The sequence below is a fragment of the Mastacembelus armatus genome, chromosome 18, assembly GCF_900324485.2.
Source record: "Mastacembelus armatus chromosome 18, fMasArm1.2, whole genome shotgun sequence".
NCBI lineage: Eukaryota > Metazoa > Chordata > Actinopteri > Synbranchiformes > Mastacembelidae > Mastacembelus > Mastacembelus armatus.
In genome coordinates, this window is record NC_046650.1 from 3,336,052 (window position 1) to 3,358,676 (window position 22,625).

General features: G+C 39.6%; 2 protein-coding genes across 2 annotated transcripts; both read right to left on the reverse strand.

Moving 5' to 3' along the window:
* Positions 1-2,008: 2,008 nt before the first annotated feature.
* Positions 2,009-7,753, reverse strand: LOC113123009 (uncharacterized). Its single transcript, XM_026294719.1, has 7 exons — positions 7,590-7,753; positions 7,279-7,389; positions 6,144-6,285; positions 5,702-5,799; positions 4,493-4,538; positions 2,887-3,006; positions 2,009-2,337 (listed from the first exon to the last, which is right to left on the reverse strand). Exons 1-7 carry the CDS (start codon positions 7,669-7,671, stop codon positions 2,244-2,246), a joined length of 693 nt encoding a protein of 230 aa, XP_026150504.1. The 5' UTR covers positions 7,672-7,753; the 3' UTR covers positions 2,009-2,243.
* Positions 7,754-21,117: 13,364 nt separating this feature from the next.
* LOC113121507 (eotaxin-like) lies at positions 21,118-22,302 on the reverse strand. The gene is made up of 3 exons (XM_026292069.1): positions 22,206-22,302; positions 21,991-22,102; positions 21,118-21,659 (listed from the first exon to the last, which is right to left on the reverse strand). Exons 1-3 carry the CDS (start codon positions 22,273-22,275, stop codon positions 21,566-21,568), a joined length of 276 nt encoding a protein of 91 aa, XP_026147854.1. The 5' UTR covers positions 22,276-22,302; the 3' UTR covers positions 21,118-21,565.
* Between the last annotated feature and the right edge of the window lie 323 nt (positions 22,303-22,625).

Consider the following 22,625-nt stretch of genomic DNA (forward strand, 5'->3'; position numbering starts at 1 on the left):
CTCACTCCAACAGGTGTGTCTCACTCCCACTCCAACAGCTGTGTCTCACTCTAACAGCTTTGTCTCACTCTAACATCTGTCTCTCACTCCCACTCCAACAGCTGTATCTCACTCTAACAGCTGTGTGTCACTCCAACAACTGTCTCACTCTAACAGCTGTCTCACTCTAAGAGCTGTCTCACTCCAACAGCTGTGTCTCACTCCCACTCCAACAGCTGTATCTCACTCTAACAGCTGTGTCCCACTCCAACAGCTGTCCCACTCCAACAGCTGTCACACTCCAACAGCTGTCTCACTCTAACAGATGTGTCTCACACCCACTCCAACAGCTGTGTGTCACTCGAACAGCATTTTCTCACTCCAACAGCTGTCTCACTCTAACAGCTGTGTGTCACTCGAACAGCTGTGTTTCACTTTAACAGCTGTTAGAGTGAGACACAGCTGTTGGAGTGAGACAGCTGTTAGAGTGAGACACAGCTGTTGGAGTGAGACACAGCTGTTAGAGTGAGACAGCTGTTGGAGTGAGACAGCTGTTAGAGTGAGACAGCTGTTGGAGTGGTAGTGAGACACAGCTGTTAGAGTGAGACACAGCTGTTGGAGTGAGACACAGCTGTTAGAGTGAGACACAGCTGTTGGAGTGAGACAGCTGTTGGAGTGAGACAGCTTTTAGAGTGAGACAGCTGTTGGAGTGGGAGTGTGTGTCTCACTCTAACAGCTGTGTCTCACTTCAACAGTTCTCTCACTCCCACTCCAACAGCTGTGTGTCACTCCAACAACTGTCTCACTCTAACAGCTGTCTCACTCTAAGAGCTGTGTCTCACTCCAACAGGTGTGTCTCACTCCCACTCCAACAGCTGTGTCTCACTCTAACAGCTGTGTCTCACTCTAACAGCTGTCTCTCACTCCCACTCCAACAGCTGTATCTCACTCTAACAGCTGTGTGTCACTCCAACAGCTGTCTCACTCTAACAGCTGTCTCACTCTAACAGCTGTCTCACTCCAACAGCTGTGTCTCACTCCCACTCCAACAGCTGTATCTCACTCTAACAGCTGTGTCCCACTCCAACAGCTGTCCCACTCCAACAGCTGTCACACTCCAACAGCTGTCTCACTCTAACAGATGTGTCTCACACCCACTCCAACAGCTGTGTGTCACTCGAACAGCATTTTCTCACTCCAACAGCTGTCTCACTCTAACAGCTGTGTGTCACTCGAACAGCTGTGTTTCACTTTAACAGCTGTTAGAGTGAGACACAGCTGTTGGAGTGAGACAGCTGTTAGAGTGAGACACAGCTGTTGGAGTGGTAGTGAGACACAGCTGTTAGAGTGAGACAGCTGTTGGAGTGAGACAGCTGTTAGAGTGAGACAGCTGTTGGAGTGGGAGTGAGACACAGCTGTTAGAGTGAGACACAGCTGTTGGAGTGAGACAGCTTTTAGAGTGAGACATGGCTGTTGGAGTGGGAGTGAGACAGCTCTTAGAGTAAGACACAACTTTTGGAGTGAGAGACAGCTGTTCAAGTGACACACAGCTGTTGGAGTGGGAGTGAGACAGCTGTTGGAGTAAGACAGATGTTAGAGTGAGACACAGCTGTTAGAGTGAGAAAGCTGTTGGTGTGGGAGTGAGACAGCTGTTAGATTGAGACATAGCTGTTAGATTGAGACACAGCTGTTCTTGAGTGTTCTTGAGGCATGAAGGCAGAGTTATGGGCAATGATGAGATTACTCCAGAAAGTGAAAAAATACAGACAGTACTAGCTAAATGCTGACAGGGAGCAGACAAAGAACCAGATACCAGGAGCACCCAGAGACGGACACGGTGAAACATCAGGGTGTGAGAACAACCAACTGACCAACATCCAACCAACAAACATCAGGCAGGAAACAAGTAGTGGAAAGTCCCTGACAGGCCTCTGAGTCCACAGTCGAACACAGAGGACATGCTGTCTGACTCATTACTGTTGACACTCAGGTGTGTGTAGGGAGCAGAAAGAATCAACAAGAGACAGGAAACATTTTCACACCATGAACTGTATTTGTGTGATGGTTACACTGTCTGATAATGTTGATAATACAAAGCATCTGAAGACAGAGCATCATTCTGGCTTCATTAGAAGGTCAACTCAGGTTTGCACATTAATACTAAAATCATCTTCATGTTCTAACAAAACAGTCAAACGTATCACAGTTTGTGATTTGATAAAGCAACAAACAGCAGGAAGTTTTTATCCAGACAAGAAGCTGATTTAAAAGGACTTTTCATCCAGGGTTTTCATGATGTTCTGAACCCAGGACAGACTTGGATCCACACAGATACGATGAGACTTTTGTGTCACAAAACTGAAACAGAGGGTGAAATGTCTCATCATTATATTATGAGCAGCAATATTTCAGCATTGAGTGAACAGACAACAGTAGCACACAGCGCTGTAGCATGTCTTGGCACTGCATAGCTCAGAACACATGCAGCTCTGTACTAACTGCACTGAACTACACAGTAAAACACTATCAGTATGCATCACCGCAAGTCAATTATAAAATCTACACATACATTTACAAGTCTCTTGAGTACACTGTGTATCATGTGTATATTGTTATTTATGTTTTGTCCATTTTTCACATCTTGTACTGCCATGGCATAGAGTCTTGTTCCTAAGAATTTCACCATCAGTACACTTGTGTACATGATGTGTGACAATAAAGAGATTTGATTTGAAAAAATTAAATATACTGGTCAAAGTAAAGTGGTGTGAGAAATGTGGCCTGTGTTTTAATCTGATTTATATTTGATTAAATATTTTGGCTTTTAATGTCATTATGATTATTCAGGTGATCAATGTATTAAACATACTGAGAATGAAGTAAACATATTGATGATTCAGAACTTACATGACCCCTTTCCTCAGGCACCGGTGATCAGTCATTTGATAAGATATCAAGAGGTCTTTCTTTATTCTTTTCGGGTAGAATTTCCAGCAGCAATTATCTAGATTAATGTTGAACCTGTCTCTGTCAGTGGACATATGAAACAAATGAGAACAAACAAATGTTAGAGTATTTTTATTTTCGGTAATGAAGTGACATTTGGAACAACCCCTAAAACTACGAATCCAGACTAGATTCTTTCTGTATGGTATGTTGTGTGTCTCACTTTGTATGTTCAGACAAAGATTGTAGTGTCTTCAAAAACACACACCCACAAAAAACACTTTCCCCATAAGCCCTTGTGATGGCTGTATCTACAGCCACCCAATAAAGGTCCTTGGTCTAAAGATTTGGTTTCTTTTGTGAAGTTTCATTTAGATATAATGTAGTTGTTGTTTATTTAGTTTAATAATTGTAAACTGACAGACTTGTAAGTTTAGTTATAAGTATGTGTAATTTAGTTAATTATTTTTGTCTTGTAAATCCCCCTCGTTTCAGTTGGCCTGATCAGCCAGTATATAAGTTCCTTTAGGCCCTCAGTTAGAGAGGCAGTCTTGTTCTTTGTTCAGTCAGCTCAGTTTACATTTAGGTTAAACTTTTTTTTGCCTGAGTTAAGTTCTGTTCAGTTGACCTTTTTTATGGGCCCAGAACTTTGCTTACTTTTTTGTTTTTTTCAAATTTGTCTTATTTTTGTGCATTTGGGGGAAATAAATCCCTTTTCTTGTTTAAGAATTCACCTGTGGCTTGTTTGTCAACCGGTCGGTCCCTCACAGCCCTAAATGCCTGCAGAGCTAAATGTCACAGCTCAACATAAAAGACGGGGATGATCATGTCAATTGGTCGGTCATACAACCCTTTTAAGAAGTGTTAAATTAGATACTGCATTGATTAATACAGGCTGGTGAGCAGAGATTTGCCTGTGATCATATCATTAATTTGTGAAGCACAAATTTGCTTCAAGGAGTTTTGCACCAGACAACAACAAGTGTCCCACGACTAACCCATGTTCCTCAAGTGTCGCTGCCCTGCTTGTCCTGATTGACTGAACACGCCTGGTTCAAGGTAATCAGTAGTGAGTTGGGCACAGATATTTGAAAACAAGCAGGCCAGTGTTCATCAAGGAAGCATGAGCTGCTCACCCCTGCCCTTAACCCTTAAACTGGATAAGAAAAAAATCCCCAGTACATTCAAAACAATAGAAGAAGATGATGGTGATAGCTTCAACTTTCTATGGAGTAACAGAGAGATATAGAACTACACAACGCCCATGTCTTACTGTGACACTGCTGTGCTAGTTAAACAATAACTAATAGTCTGCTGTGGTTTACTAAGATGGTTTAAGTCAGGGACCCAACATCAGGTCTGACTGCAAACACTAATGTTAGCTCTCCAGGTACAGGATTAATCATTAGAAATATTTCTGTTTCACAGGAAAAGGAAAGTGAGCAATAAACACCGTCAGATGTGTAAGAAGAGAAACATTTCACTACTATAACTTCACTGTCTTTAACCTGCATTAAAATATACAAACAGCTTTTATTTTGAAGGTATAACAGCTACAGTAACTTACTTCGTCTTAGGTTTGGCTCCAGGTGCAGGAGGTGTCAGGTCAGTCTCTGGAAATAGTCAAATATGAAATGTTTAGGTTTTATTGCTCTATGTTTGTTTTGTTGCACTGACTGTTGTTGACATTTCACAATTGAATATTAGATTCAATTGGTTTCACTCAAAATGTTAATAAACCCACCCACTGTTTCAATCACACCCTTGATCTTGTTCTGACCTATGGCATCGAAATTGAACATCTAATAGTTTTTCCCCCAAATCCTGTTTTGTCAGATCATTCTTTAATAACTTTCGAATTTAAAATGATGGATCATGCAGCGTCTGGAAGAAAATTCCACTACAGCAGATGTTTATCCAACAACGCTGTTAATAAATTTAAGAAAATGATTCCATCTTTATTTACATCTATGCCAAGTATAAACATAGTGGAGGGCAGCTGCCTTAATCCTACTCCCTACCAAATTGATCATGTTGTTGACAGCACTGTAACCTCACTGCGTGAAACGCTTGATTCTGTAGCCCCTCTGAAAAAGAAGTTAGTGATTCAGAGAAGACTAGCCCCATGGTATAATTTACATATTCGTACCTTAAAAAACTACCTTACCTATCCTCCTTTTGCATACCCAAATTAAACTAGCTGTTGTGCTTACATTTTATTGATGAGCTTGGTATCAATGGAAAAGAAACACTTTCTAGTTTATTGTGACTATTCAAATTTGGCCAACAATTTTTGGTAATACATCTGGAAACACAGTTTCTACAGTTGGGCAAGTGGGCCCAGGGTAGGGTTGGTGTTTAAAGCAGGCATCACGAAGGCTGGAAAGGAAGTGGCGTTCCACAAATTTAGAAGAATTTTATCTAGACTGGAAAAACAATCTATTAACATATAAAAAAGCTCTCCATAAAGCCATAACTGCATACTATTCATCACTAATAGAGGAAAATAAGAACAATCCCAGGTTTCTTTTCAGCACTGTAGCCAGGCTGACAAAAAGTCACAGCTCCGTTGAGCCCAGTGTTCCCTTAGCTCTCAGCAGTGATGAATTTATGAGTTTCTTTACAAATAAAATCACAACTATTACAGATAAAATTCAGCAGATGCTTCTTATACCTGCAACAAATGAATCTTCTACTACAGTAGCTCTTGAATCATCTGTAAGACCTCAGTTATATTTAGACTGTCCCTCTTTCTGTCCTCTCTTTCTCTCTGCACCTTTTACTGGTGTCCTTGATCCTGGTCCCAGCACAGGTCTGGCTGTAGTCGTCTGTCCCAAAACAAAATGAGGATGATTTGTTGTCTCCTTCCTGTCTCTGTCAGTGGAAACACATGCACAGGCTGAAAATATACTCATTTACAGGAAGAGCTGTATCACACAGTTTTGTTTTAGTATTTCATTATTGTGCATTGGTGAGTTTTTAACATCTAAACATATGTGGAGCAACAACAGAAAAGATTTCCACCTTATAGAAACTTTACCCCAGTCAGCTGGAGGAAACACATGATATTAAAGGGGTTTAAAAAACAAAACTATCTGTCAATACATTTGTTGATACTACTACTGTACATATATTATTACTACTACTATCATTACCACTTGTGTTATGACTACAGTTTTGATAATAAAAAGCACAAACAGCATTAAACAGTAACTTACAGTATCTTAGGTTCACATCCTGGTGCAGCAGGTCTGAGTTCTGTATGTGACGACTCTGAAGTGTACTGATGTTTTTCTTGTGTATTTGTTTCAATGCAGTCCTGTGGACTTTTGGTCTTGTTGACAGGGAGAGAGGGGTTTTCTGGAAGAACATCCATGACTTTAGACTTTACACAATTTAAACATCAGGTTATAAGATCATAAGAAAACTGACTTGGAGGAACTGAACTTTTTAAACGTTGAACTTTGGCTTAACCATGAAAAACACTCACAACAGCTCTAAAACCTGCTTCCCTCCCACTTCACAGTCACATTTGGAGCTGACCTTTAAAGCTCTTTGGACTTTTTGACCACTACAGAGCAATGCTTTTACAAGTAGGTCTATGTTTGGAAAGTGCACGTACACTCATGTTTACATGCTCATGCATGTGTGTAGCACAATTCACATCCTGTGGTTGGTTTCATGATATTCTGCTGCTGGTGGTAACATGCCAACAAATAAGCAATGTGTGTATGTCTGCACATTGAGCTTTGAAGATAAACACACTTACAACATAACTTTTCTTGGTTTATAAAACATTAATTCTCTTATGTCATCAGCTCCATTTGGCAGCCATCTTAACACTGAGTGAAAAAGCCTTAATAAACATTTCTTTCTAAAACAACTACAACAGCTATGATGGCTCAGTGGCACCAACCAACAGCATTATAATATAGAATATAATTAAATTCAACTGCACAAAAACATACACAGTTAACAACAGTGGAGGCTGAATCAGCAAACTTTCTTTTATTTTAACTGTTTTTATTCACCTCAAATTATTTCACTGTACATTTTTAATTTATAAAACTAATAACTGAAATAAAGAAAACCATAATTTTGAGACTTAAAAAGTTTCATCGTGTGAAGTTTTGAGATATTACTTGTTTTTATTGAAAGAAATGATAAAGTTTTAATATTTAGTGCAGGTTTTTTTACATAGAAAATGAGCACTAATTACTTATTTACATTCAGAAAAAATCCCACTAAGGTTTTCATGTGACAAACCATAGACAGGTCATTAACATACTCCAATAAGAGAAATGCAGTGTATTCTATGTCTTATAACTCAGATGTGACAGCATGGACACTGACCTTCAGATGTTGTGCTGTTGCTGTTCGTCTTGGTGATTTTGACCAGTGGAAGCTCAATGCAAAACTCTCCAAACAGCATCTCATCATCAGAGCTCCTTCTCTGTACAAACACTGCAGAGCAACACAAAGGACGACTAACAGATAAACCAATAATCCATAGCTCACCTAAAGGCAACACAAATTCAGTGTAGACATAAAAAGCTCATAATGACAGTAACAATCTCTTCATGTGCTGCGTCACTGCAGTTCAGGGTTAAGTACGAATGAACAGCGGAGCAGGTGACGCTAAGTTCAGTTAGTTTTTCTCCTACCTGACAGAGGATCTGGGTGTATAAAGAAGGCAATCCAGACAATGTTCAGGAGAACCACACTGACCTGAACAGTCCACTGCATGTCTGCATCTGCTCATATACTGCACCTTCACTCAGTCAGTACTTAGCTACCTACAGCCTGTGTGGGGTATCACACTATATGTGCTGCACAATATAGAAAGTTTAAAATAACTGCACAAAGATTGTAAATTGCTTCTTGTGTGTGTTGCTGTGTAATTTACCATATAGCCACAAACACCTTCTCACCCACTGTGTGATTTCCTGTCACACACAATTGTCCAGACATTTCACCCCCTCTGGGCATATTTAGTTGATATTTGTAGTATAAAGAAGGTACAACCTCTGTATCAAACAGTTACAGTGGTTGTACTCCCTTCTATTAATAAAGTCTTTTCAGCTGATGACAGTTCCTGTGCTGATAATTTCTGTGCCTTAACAGTATTACAGCTACTACTGTTACCAGTTCCATTACTTTTACTGGAACTATTAGTAATATACTACTAAAAGCTACTAGTAGTATTACCTCATTAAACCCACTGTTGCCAACACAACTCATACTCATTTGAGGTCACTTGAAAAGGTCAACAAAAAACAAAGTCTGAGTTTTTAGCAGTTTGTATTATTTAATGTGCAGATTTTACTTCACAGCCAAAACAGTGAAGATGAATTTGCATTATCAGAGATTCACATCCTGGTGCAGGAAGTTTGTATTTGATCTGTAACATCTGATTTTACATGAGGCCTGTTCCACAGACTTGTTGACTTGAGCAACCAGCCTAGACTGACTCTTTAAGATAAATGTGAATCCAGACTTTTCAGCATGTCCCTAACCCAGATGACTCTGGGATCCACACAGATGTGATGAGATGTTTTTGTCACCAAACTGAAACAAAGCACAAGAGTATGTTGATGTAGGTCATTATAATGATGACAGTTGGTGAGAAGGGGAGAAAACACTAGTGATGTCAGAAACACACACACACACACACACAACCATCTCTCATTACATGGTTCTCTATTCATGGTAAATGGTCTTTTCCAAGTGTACTCAAAGTGCTTTTACACTATTCACCCATTCACACACACAGTCACTTACACACTCATACACCGATGGAACAGCCACCAGGGGCAACTTGGGGCTCAGTGTCTTGCCCAAGGACACTTCAACATCTGGACCAGTGAAGCCAAGGATCAAACCACCAACCCTCTGCTTCATGGTTGTCATGTATTATTACTGTATTAGTCCCATAGACACTTCATCCCATTAACAAACTATCCAGGATGCACATGCAGCAGGAGAGTAGGACACATGCTGCCATAATGTGATGACAACTGAACTATCAACATTTCCATATTCATTTCAGTTTGACAAACGTTGGCACAGTTACAGACCACAGTGACGGCCTGAGACCACTTCTTACCTCCTAACCAGGTTCTGTGCAAAACCCAACTCTGGTTTGGTTTAATCATATCATTTAAAAAGTCTAAGACACAAGAACATTTCATTTTGATCTACACACAAACCCTCAGTCATTTTGGTCAGTTTACTACATCTCTTATGTACAAATGTATAACAGACTCCTGCTTTGAACAGAAGTTATCTTAGGTAGTCACGTTGGTACAGCAGATCTTAGGTCGACCTGTGACAGCTGTGGAGAGTGCAGATCTTCCACCTGCACATCTGTCTTGTCTTCATCTTGCCCACATATGATCTTCCTGATTTCATGAGGTTTGAGCCTGTTCTCTCCTCTCACTGGAGAAATGACATGTGGACTAAAACACTAGAATAAAATGAACATAATTAACACATTTAAAAGCAAAAAGCTGCAGTAAAACAAAAAGCAGGCTGACACCATGACTGCTGCCAGCGCTCATCAAACAGCTCAAAACATCACCTTTATTATAAATGCTTCATTGAATATACTGTCTATACAGTATTTCATATTTCTGAAAAAACAAAAACAGGCTCTAAACAGGGAATCATCCCTCCATTGTGCCTGGAAACAGGAGGGGTGCTCAGAAGGCTGCATTCTGCCATTCTGCAATCTCACCACCAGATGCTCCTAAATCTTTCACATTTTACACACTGCATCTTCAGGAGTTGATTCATCTTTTGCTGTATTGACACCTTGTCTCTGGAACGGTTGATCAGTGGATAATTGGTCTACTGATCAATGTTTATATTGATATATCCCTTATGTCCAGAGCCAATCAGCTGTTTTATGTCTTTTCTGTGTCAACATTTTTGATGTTTTTTATAAGAACCCAGTTCTTTTCTCGTTGTTTGCATTTAGTTTTATCTTACAGTGAGCAGCATTTTATGGTACCAGTTTGAAAAGTGTGATAAAACGTTTTAATAAATTCCAACAAGTCCAGTCATTTAAACATCATTATGTGGACGACTAAAACTACATGAACAAACTAAAGCTTCTCTCCCCTGGGAGAGGAGCCAGTGTCAAAAAGAAGAGGATCCTTCAAACCTTCAGCAGAGCCACACTGACCCTGACAGTCATGGTCACAGCTGGTCTCTGGTGTCTCTGACGAACTCTGACCATTACTGTTGACACTCAGGTGTGTGTAGGGAGCAGAAAGAATCAAGAAGAGACAGGAAACATGTTCACACCATGAACTGTATTTGTGTGATGGTTACACTGTCTGATAATGTTGATAATACAAAGCATCTGAAGACAGAGCATCATTCTGGCTTCATTAGAAGGTCAACTCAGGTTTGCACATTAATACTAAAATCATCTTCATGTTCTAACAAAACAGTCAAACTTATCACAGTTTGTGATTTGATAAAGCAACAAACAGGAAGTTTTTATCCAGACAAGAAGCTGATTTAAAAGGACTTTTCATCCAGGGTTTTCATGATGTTCTGAACCCAGGACAGACTTGGATCCACACAGATACGACGAGACCTTTGTGTTAAAAAACTGAAACAGAGGGTGAAATGTTTCATCATTATGATCAACAGTATTTTGAAAAGGATACATGCAAACACAGAAAATGACTTATATCTGAATGGATTAAACTGACAAAAAACAGCAGAATAGGCAGGAGATAAAATGAAGTATATTTGGTCAAAGTGCTGTGGAGAATGTGCCCTGTGTTTTATTGTGTTCATGAATTCTAATTAACTACATAATATTATTGTTTTAATGCTAATATTATGATTATTTATGTCTTTGATGTATTAAACTTCCTGAGAATGAAGTAATCATATTGACATGCTGTACTTACAGAGCTGCTCTCCTTGCGCAGCGATGATCAGTCATTTCATATGATACGAGAAGTTCTTTCTTGATTCTTCTCGGGTAGAACTCAAAGCAGCAGTCTTCAGGACCAATTGAATTTGTGCCTCCCAAATGTTCTGAACGTCCCAGAAAGGACTGGGATAGATTTGTCTCAAACGTGTCTCTAACAGTGGACACATGAAACATATGAAAGATAAAATGTTAAGAGTAATGAGTAATGAGTAATGATCTAACATTGGAAATGACCTCTAAAACTAAAAATCCAGCTTTTCTGTGTGTGCCTCATTTTGGATATTTAAAACAATTGCTAAAACACTTTCCTATGGGCTCTACATCTGTTATGGAGTGAGGTTTAGTTCCGGTTGTGGACCTTTATTTTGGTTAGTTTCCTGTTGTTCTCCTGTGTCGATCTTGGTTAGTTTTATGTTCATTAGTTTGATCAGTCTCACTGTGTTAGATTGGTCCTTGGTTCTGAGTGTATTTAGATCTCCCAAGTTTCTTTCTTTGTTGGAGCATTAACGTTTGTGGACTTATGTTCGAGGAGTGTGTTTCGCCGTTTATAGTTTTGGTTTTGTGTTCGGAACTCAGAGTGGCGGATTTGTTACCTGCCTGCCCGCCGAGTGGCGGAGATATTATGTATCTGGTGTATGTAGCCTGGTCGATTCAGGCTTAATAAAGTTTGTGTTCTGCACTTGGGTCCTCTCCTCTCCTCCTTCATCACCACCACTTCATAACAGAATGCTTCGACCATAATGGACCCAGCGGACAACGACAGGACGGCGCGAGAGGAGGAGTTCATCGCGGGACTCCTTCGCGCCTTGAGGGACGTCCTGCAGGGCTCTGACTACGCGACATCGTTCTCGTTTTGCGCCCGACTGGAGGAGATCGTCCGGCCCCCACCAGGCTACATCTCCAAGGTGAGGGCGGACATATTAGTCTCCCTGTTCACTTCCCTCTACACTCTGTTAAACACGTGCTTTTTCCAGCGGCTTCCCCTCCGCCAGTCTAGGTAGTGTTGCCTAGCCTTGCTCCAGCCCGGGACGCCGGCTCATCAGTCAGTGAGGCTGGTTCTCCAGTCACAACCCCCGGTCAGAGAGCCCGAACCCACGGCGAGAGTGTCAGAAGAGTGCCAGAGCCCGAACCCAGGGCGAGAGTGCCCGAGTCCCTGGTGACTGTTCAGCGGTTGCATTCATCTTTTTGTCCTACAGACACCTTCCGTCCTCGTCTACTTAAGGAGGTTTTTGAGACTATTGGGACATGCATTGTTGATCTGATCAACTGCTCTTTAAAGTTTGGTTGTGTCCCTACTGATCTTAAACAACTTGTTAACGACCTGTTTTTAACCGCAAATAGTGGTAACCATGCTGTCCATTTGACAGTAGTTGGTTTCGCTCTATTTGAGCTTCTGTCCACTTGTGCTAATTCTCCTTGTCTGTCAACTCTTAACTGTGGAGTGCCTCAAGGTCCCACTTTGGGCCCCTTATTATTCTCATTATATATGTTCCCTCTTGCTTTAATAAGCACAATATGTTTTTATTGTTATGTGGACGACCTACAGATTTATCTACCACTCAAACCAAACTCATACAGTTCTTTGCAGTCTGTACTAGACTGTCTTAAGTGTATTACATCATGGATAGTGTAGCTTATTTGGTCTTAACAAAGAAAAGACAGAAATTCTGCTATTCGGCAATTCTGACCTGCTGAATAACTTTAAGAGTGCCATTGACCCATTGGCCTCCTTCATTCCTTCATACCTTCTGCAGGTGACCCTGGTCCTGGAGCTGTATATTGCTGATGTGCAGTTACTGGCCCCACCAACCTGCAGTGTCTATTTGTTGTTTATTGTTGCTGTTCTTTTCTCTCTGCTCTATCCACTCACCCCAACCGGTCGAGGCAGATGGCCGCCCAAACTGAGCCCGGAAGGAAGTTTTTCCTCTCCACTGTCGCCAAGTGCTGCTTATAAGGGATTTGTTGGGTTTTTAGTTTTAGTTTTTGTAAAGTGCCTTGAGATAATTTGTATTGTGATTTGGCGCTATACAAATAAAATTGAATTGAATTGAATTGAATTCCTTTATAAAAAATCTTGGAGTGTATGTAGACAGAGGCTTCAAATCATCATCATCAAATCAAGCTTTTTTCCAAATAAAAACTTTGAGCCAAGTAAAGCCCTATCTCCGTGCCTGTGATTTTGAAAATTCATGCCTTTGCAATGACGCAACTGGATTACTGTAAATCACTTTATATTGGCTTAGAGTAGTCCTCCATTTGTCGTCTCCAGGGGGTATAAAACGCTGCAGAGCACCTGTTAACGCGAACTTAAAGGTGGGAGCACATTACCACTGTTTTAGCTGTTTTTAGGGTTTATTTTAAATTTTTAATGTTTGTTTTTATATGTCTTAATGGCATGGCTCCTTGCTACCTGGCTGAACTCCTGCGACCTCACACTCCTGGCAGAGTCCTGAGGTCTGCAGATCAGCTGCTTATCGAGCTGCCTTGGTCCAGGCTCAAGAGCAGAGTGGATGCAGCATTTTCTGTGGCAGCCACCAAACTCTGGAACAGCCTTCCTCTCCACATCAGAGCTGTCCAGTTGTTAGAACATTTTAAAACTATGTTAAAGACCTACTTTAATTCATTGGCTTTTAAAACAAATTAAGATAATATCTTGGCTTTTACTATAGATTTTAATCATAGTTTGTTGTGTAGCTGAGCTTTTTGTGTTATTAGTGTTTTATTTACTTTTACTATTATTTTACTTGCTGTGCCTTGTTTAATTATGTGTATTTTATATACAGTATATTTAGTGTATTGCTTGACCTCTGAAGCACTTTGGCCAACTGTGGTTGTTTTAAATGTGCTATACATAGTTTCAACTTTCTATGGAGCTTTCCACCTTATAGAAACTTTACCCCAGTCAGCTGGAGGAAACGCATGATATTAAAGGGGTTTAAAAAACAAAACTATCTGTCAATACATTTGTTGATACTACTACTGTACATATATTATTACTACTACTATCATTACCACTTGTGTTATGACTACAGTTTTGATAATAAAAAGCACAAACAGCATTAAACAGTAACTTACAGTATCTTAGGTTCACATCCTGGTGCAGCAGGTCTGAGTTCTGTATGTGACGACTCTGAAGTGTACTGATGTTTTTCTTGTGTATTTGTTTCAATGCAGTCCTGTGGACTTTTGGTCTTGTTGACAGGGAGAGAGGGGTTTTCTGGAAGAACATCCATGACTTTAGACTTTACACAATTTAAACATCAGGTTATAAGATCATAAGAAAACTGACTTGGAGGAACTGAACTTTTTAAACGTTGAACTTTGGCTTAACCATGAAAAACACTCACAACAGCTCTAAAACCTGCTTCCCTCCCACTTCACAGTCACATTTGGAGGTGACCTTTTGGACTTTTTGACCACTACAGAGCAATGCTTTTACAAGTAGGTCTATGTTTGGAATGTGCACGTACACTCATGTTTACATGCTCATGCATGTGTGTAGCACAATTCACATCCTGTGGTTGGTTTCATGATATTCTGCTGCTGGTGGTAACATGCCAACAAATAAGCAATGTGTGTATGTCTGCACATTGAGCTTTGAAGATAAACACACTTACAACATAACTTTTCTTGGTTTATAAAACATTAATTCTCTTATGTCATCAGCTCCATTTGGCAGCCATCTTAACACTGAGTGAAAAAGCCTTAATAAACATTTCTTTCTAAAACAACTACAACAGCTATGACGGCTCACTGGCACCAACCAACAGCATTATAATATAGAATATAATTAAATTCAACTGCACAAAAACATACACAGTTAACAACAGTGGAGGCTGAATCAGCAAACTTTCTTTTATTTTAACTGTTTTTATTCACCTCAAATTATTTCACTGAACATTTTTAATTTATAAAACTAATAACTGAAATAAAGAAAACCATAATTTTGAGACTTAAAAAGTTTCATCGTGTGAAGTTTTGAGATATTACTTGTTTTTATTGAAAGAAATGATAAAGTTTTAATATTTAGTGCAGGTTTGTTACATAGAAAATGAGCACTAATTACTTATTTACATTCAGAAAAAATCCCACTAAGGTTTTCATGTGACAAACCATAGACAGGTCATTAACATACTCCAATAAGAGAAATGCAGTGTATTCTATGTCTTATAACTCAGATGTGACAGCATGGACACTGACCTTCAGATGTTGTGCTGTTGCTGTTCGTCTTGGTGATTTTGACCAGTGGAAGCTCAATGCAAAACTCTCCAAACAGCATCTCATCATCAGAGCTCCTTCTCTGTACAAACACTGCACAGCAACACAAAGGACGACTAACAGATAAACCAATAATCCATAGCTCACCTAAAGGCAACACAAATTCACTGTAGACATAAAAAGCTCATAATGACAGTAACAATCTCTTCATGTGCTGCGTCACTGCAGTTCAGGGTTAAGTACGAATGAACAGCGGAGCAGGTGACGCTAAGTTCAGTTAGTTTTTCTCCTACCTGACAGAGGATCTGGGTGTATAAAGAAGGCAATCCAGACAATGTTCAGGAGAACCACACTGACCTGAACAGTCCACTGCATGTCTGCATCTGCTCATATACTGCACCTTCACTCAGTCAGTACTTAGCTACCTACAGCCTGTGTGGGGTATCACACTATATGTGCTGCACAATATAGAAAGTTTAAAATAACTGCACAAAGATTGTAAATTGCTTCTTGTGCGTTGCTGTGTAATTTACCATATAGACACAAACCCAACAGAAGATCTTCTCACCTAACATGTGATTTACTGTCACATGCGCAGTTGACCACACATTTCACCCCCTCTGGGCATATTTAGTTGATATTTGTAGTATAAAGAAGGTACAACCTCTGTATCAAACAGTTACAGTGGTTGTACTCCCTTCTATTAATAAAGTCTTTTCAGCTGATGACAGTTCCTGAGCTGATAATTTCTGTGCCTTAACCCTTGTGGTGACACTGAACAGCCAGAAGCTCTTTACAACAACTGACTGAGGATTTCAGATGAAGCTAACTGATGCCTACAAAGCAGGGAGGCTTTAAAGAGACTGATGTTTCCAGAAACGTCATGTTGGCCTGTATTCCATGTATTTCCATGACAAGGAAACGTCAGCAAAACAATAAAAATCTGTTCTAACAATATTAACTAGTTAATGTCTGCAATTCTATTACAGCTACTACTGTTACTAGTTCCATTACTTTTACTGGAACTATTAGTAATATACTACTAAAAGCTACTAGTAGTATTACCTCATTAAACCCACTGTTGCCAACACAACTCATACTCATTTGAGGTCACTTGAAAAGGTCAACAAAAAACAAAGTCTGAGTTTTTAGCAGTTTGTATTATTTAATGTGCAGATTTTACTTCACAGCCAAAACAGTGAAGATGAATTTGCATTATCAGAGATTCACATCCTGGTGCAGGAAGTTTGTATTTGATCTGTAACATCTGATTTTACATGAGGCCTGTTCCACAGACTTGTTGACTTGAGCAACCAGCCTAGACTGACTCTTTAAGATAAATGTGAATCCAGACTTTTCAGCATGTCCCTAACCCAGATGACTCTGGGATCCACACAGATGTGATGAGATGTTTTTGTCACCAAACTGAAACAAAGCACAAGAGTATGTTGATGTAGGTCATTATAATGATGACAGTTGGTGAGAAGGGGAGAAAACACTAGTGATGTCAGAAACACACACACACACACGCACACACACACAACCATCTCTCATAACATGGTTCTCTATTCATGGTAAATGGTCTTTTCCAAGTGTACTCAAAGTGCTTTTACACTATTCACCCATTCACACACACAGTCACTTACACACTCATACACCGATGGAACAGCCACCAGGGGCAACTTGGGGCTCAGTGTCTTGCCCAAGGACACTTCAACATCTGGACCAGTGAAGCCAAGGATCAAACCACCAACCCTCTGCTTCATGGTTGTCATGTATTATTACTGTATTAGTCCCATAGACACTTCATCCCATTAACAAACTATCCAGGATGCACATGCAGCAGGAGAGTAGGACACATGCTGCCATAATGTGATGACAACTGAACTATCAACATTTCCATATTCATTTCAGTTTGACAAACGTTGGCACAGATACAGACCACAGTGACGGCCTGAGACCACTTCTTACCTCCTAACCAGGTTCTGTGCAAAACCCAACTCTGGTTTGGTTTAATCATATCATTTAAAAAGTCTAAGACACAAGAACATTTCATTTTGATCTACACACAAACCCTCAGTCATTTTGGTCAGTTTACTACATCTCTTATGTACAAATGTATAACAGACTCCTGCTTTGAACAGAAGTTATCTTAGGTAGTCACGTTGGTACAGCAGATCTTAGGTCGACCTGTGACAGCTGTGGAGAGTGCAGATCTTCCACCTGCACATCTGTCTTGTCTTCATCTTGCCCACATATGATCTTCCTGATTTCATGAGGTTTGAGCCTGTTCTCTCCTCTCACTGGAGAAATGACATGTGGACTAAAACACTAGAATAAAATGAACATAATTAACACATTTAAAAGCAAAAAGCTGCAGTAAAACAAAAAGCAGGCTGACACCATGACTGCTGCCAGCGCTCATCAAACAGCTCAAAACATCACCTTTATTATAAATGCTTCATTGAATATACTGTCTATACAGTATTTCATATTTCTGAAAAAACAAAAACAGGCTCTAAACAGGGAATCATCCCTCCATTGTGCCTGGAAACAGGAGGGGTGCTCAGAAGGCTGCATTCTGCCATTCTGCAATCTCACCACCAGATGCTCCTAAATCTTTCACATTTTACACACTGCATCTTCAGGAGTTGATTCATCTTTTTGGTGTTTTTTTATAAGAACCCAGTTCTTTTCTCGTTGTTTGCATTTAGTTTTATCTTACAGTGAGCAGCATTTTATGGTACCAGTTTGAAAAGTGTGAAAAAACATTTTAATAAAGTCCAACAAGTCCAGTCATTTAAACATCATTATGTGGACGACTAAAACTACATGAACAAACTAAAGCTTCTCTCCCCTGGGAGAGGAGCCAGTGTCAAAAAGAAGAGGATCCTTCCAACCTTCAGCAGAGCCACACTGACCCTGACAGTCATGGTCACAGCTGGTCTCTGGTCTTTCTGACAAACTGGATGCTGACTCCAAAGCATATACTGTCTATATACTGCTTTAGTACAGAGCAGTGTGCAGCTGTGTAGTGGATTAAATTTAGGAGCCAGATGCAGACACTAAACAAACAGGAGAACACAGGGACAATGGCTGACACAGACACAACACAAGTATACAAGAAACCCAGCAGGCTCAAATAAATATCACAGCCCACTTAGTACGACTGGCTCAGAGAAAACTGCAACAACCCATGAACAATGGCTGCTACACAACTACACAACAAACAGAAAGCAGGAGCACCCAAAGGTGAACACGGTGAAACATCAGGGTGTGAGAACAACCAACTGACCAACATCCAACCAACAAACATCAGGCAGGAAACAAGTAGTGGAAAGTCCCTGACAGGCCTCTGAGTCCACAGTCGAACACAGAGGACATGCTGTCTGACTCATTACTGTTGACACTCAGGTGTGTGTAGGGAGCAGAAAGAATCAACAAGAGACAGGAAACATTTTCACACCATGAACTGTATTTGTGTGATGGTTACACTGTCTGATAATGTTGATAATACAAAGCATCTGAAGACAGAGCATCATTCTGGCTTCATTAGAAGGTCAACTCAGGTTTGCACATTAATACTAAAATCATCTTCATGTTCTAACAAAACAGTCAAACTTATCACAGTTTGTGATTTGATAAAGCAACAAACAGCAGGAAGTTTTTATCCAGACAAGAAGCTGATTTAAAAGGACTTTGCATCCAGGGTTTTCATGATGTTCTGAACCCAGGACAGACTTGGATCCATACAGATACGACGAGACTTTTTTGTTACAAAACTGAAACAGAGGGTGAAATGTTTCATCATTATGATCAACAGTATTTTGAAAAGGATGCATGCAAACACAGAAAATGACTTATATCTGAATGGATTAAACTGACAAAAAACAGCAGAATAGGCAGGAGATAAAATGAAGTATATTTGGTCAAAGTGCTGTGGAGAATGTGCCCTGTGTTTTATTGTGTTCATGAATTCTAATTAACTACATAATATTATTGTTTTAATGCTAATATTATGATTATTTATGTCTTTGATGTATTAAACTTCCTGAGAATGAAGTAATCATATTGACATGCTGTACTTACAGAGCTGCTCTCCTTGCGCAGCGATGATCAGTCATTTCATATGATACGAGAAGTTCTTTCTTGATTCTTCTTGGGTAGAACTCATAGCAGCAGTCTTCAGGACCAATTGAATTTGTGCCTCCCAAATGTTCTGAACGTCCCAGAAAGGACTGGGATAGATTTGTCTCAAACGTGTCTCTAACAGTGGACACATGAAACATATGAAAAATAAAAATGTTAAGAGTAATGAGTAATGAGTAATGATCTAACATTGGAAATGACCTCTAAAAATCCAGCTTTGGTATATAGAGCCTTTCTGTTTTGTACGTTGTATGCCTCATTTTGATATTTAGATAGGGCCTGTGTATTTAAAACAATTGCTAAAACACTTTCCTATGGGCTCTACATGTCTGCAAGCTTAAACATGAAAGCTCAACAAAAGAAGTTGAATATCAAATCCAGTGCTGAGACTGTATTAAGTTGCACAGGCTGGTGGAACAGAGATCAAATCAAATAATCCAATTTTGCCCAATATCACAAATTTGCCTCAAAGAGTGCCTCAGTGGACAACTGACCTCCGCACACACCTTCTGATTTGAAGGTATAACAGCTACAGTGACTTACTTTGTCGTAGGTTTGGGTCCAGGTGGAGGAGGTATCAGATGAGTCCCTGGAAATAGTCAAATATGAAATGTTTAAGTTTAGTTGTTTGTTTTGTTGCACTGACTGTGTTGTTGACATTGGATCATGTTGATCACGTTGCTGCATTAATGCAGTTTGAGGTTTAACTTTCACCTTGAGCTAAATAGTGTCTCCTACATATTTGGTGTAAACTGATCAGCATATGAAAATGTGAAGGAATCAATAAATTGATGAACTGTCAACACATGCAGAGTAATCACAGAAAGACCTACTGTCAGATGTTGTGATGGTGCTGGTAACAGATGGAGGCTGAATATGAACCTCATCAGAATAGAAAGCCCCTGTTCCCTGTGCAGACACTGAAAATCAACCCAAACCATCTGAAGGTGACTGACACATCCTGAAATGCCTTCTATTATATGAACGTTTTATGTTCAAAGCCATTGAAGTGCAATGGCAAGTGTCTGTAAATGTCTCTTACCTGGGAGAGGAGTCAGTGTTAAAAAGAAGAGGATCCATCCAACCTTCAGCAGAGCCACACTGACCCTGACAGTCATGGTCATAGATGGTCTCTGGTGTTTCTGACAAACTGGAGACTCAAAAGCAGGACTCACAGACAGATCAGGCAGGAACAGAATGATACTGACTTGTTGAATGGTCAACAACAGACAGGCAAACAGTGAAGAAAACAGTATAGTCCAAAGGCCAGAGGCACAGGTCCAACAACAGGCAGAGGGCATTAACTGTGGTCAGACAGGAAAACAGAAAATCTAGCTGGATCTACTCATAACATTACAGTCTGTATTTGTGAATGATGAATAACTAAAACAACAGCACATCTGCATGATGCAGTCACCTTGAAAAACCAAAGGTTCACTTTGCTGGTCAGACAGATGTCTCCATAGAGGCCCATGCAAAGAGCTGTTCTTCCAAACCTCTCCTGGTTCACAAATCACACGTCACATGGACTGCCTGACAAAAGCATGATATTATTCATTCAAATCAGAGTGATTCTAGCTTTAACATACACAAGCACATGTGTGGTGCATTTGGTATTATTTGATGTACTGCTGAGAGAAATAACCTGAAGAGTAATCCAACCTGATCCTCTAATTTCCTTCAGCTCAATAACACACTGTAGGTCATCTGTAATGGATTTGTTTTCTGTGCCATGCTCACCTGGGGGCTGGGGTTATGTATTTATCAGATATCATTTTTACTGCTAGGCTGCCAACTAAATATTATATTGTACAGTATGCCTTTGCCTTATTGGCTATAAAGCAAAAAAGAAATGACTCGTATAGCCGAAGTAATATGCTTAAAATATGTTTATTTTTATTTATTATTTTATTAACACATTCATCAAAAGCAATATACAGATGAGGTGCAGTCCAAGTAAGTCATAAATGCATAATACATTTTCACTTTGTTTAAACTAGGCTTTACTGTCAGAAAATGCATTTTCAATGATGGACATTATTAGAAAATAAAACCCATAAAACAAAACGTTTTTTTTTCCCCCCATATGCTTAAAACATTTTTTTATTTTGTATTTTACATCAAATCTGATTAAGTCTTACACAAATGGGACAAATATTCTTTTCTATCTCAGAAAGAATAAAGAAGACATGACCTGTATTTGTGTGATGGTTACACTGTCTGATAATGTTGTTAATATAAAGCATATGAAGACAGAGGATCATTCTGGCTCCATTACAAGCAACAAACAGGAAGTTTTTATCCAGACAAGAAGCTGATTTAAAAGGACTTTTCATCCATGGCTTTCATGATGTTCTGAACCCAGGACAGACTTGGATCCATACAGATACGACGAGACTTTTTTGTTACAAAACTGAAACAGAGGGTGGAAATGATCATTATGATCAACAGTATTTTTTAAAACATTTTGAAAAGGACACATAACTATTAAAAAAAAAAACACACAGAAAATGACTTATATCTGAATGGATTAAACTGACAAAAAACAGCAGAATAGGCAGGAGATAAAATGAAGTATATTTGGTCAAAGTGCTGTGGAGAATGTGCCCTGTGTTTTATTGTGTTCATGAATTCTAATTAACTACATAATATTATTGTTTTAATGCTAATATTATGATTATTTATGTCTTTGATGTATTAAACTTCCTGAGAATGAAGTAATCATATTGACATGCTGTACTTACAGAGCTGCTCTCCTTGCGCAGCGATGATCAGTCATTTCATATGATACGAGAAGTTCTTTCTTGATTCTTCTCGGGTAGAACTCAAAGCAGCAGTCTTCAGGACCAATTGAATCTGAAGAATAGGAACATCAAAGTGCTGTATTTTGAGGATGTCTTAAGAAGCAACACCCCTAACACAGAACATGTTTAAATAATAAAATGTAAGGTTATCGTACTGTTGCAGATCACTGTAGACAGCATTGCAGCTCCCAGGATGCAGAGCAGAAGGATGTGACCAGTCTTCATGATGACCTGAAATTCCTCTGGAGATGATGATGATTAATAACCACAGCGGCTCTCTACCTGCAGGAGAGGACTTCTAAACAAAAGGTGCTGTGGTGCTACGTTTATCAAGATCAAAAATGTTAAATTTAAAAAAAAAGTGTGACTGGTGTGGAATAGGGGGGGTGGCTGTGGTTTCACAGGGACTGAAGTTGCCTCTGACACAAACTTTCCACTTGGTTTTTAAAAAGCTTGAGTGGTAGGTTGCAGAGGAAATGCAGCTGTGGTTACGTATAGCTCATAGCATGGTGGTAAAATAAAGAAAAAACAGTACCTATGTTTCTACAGTACATAAAACCTGTCAAGTCATTATA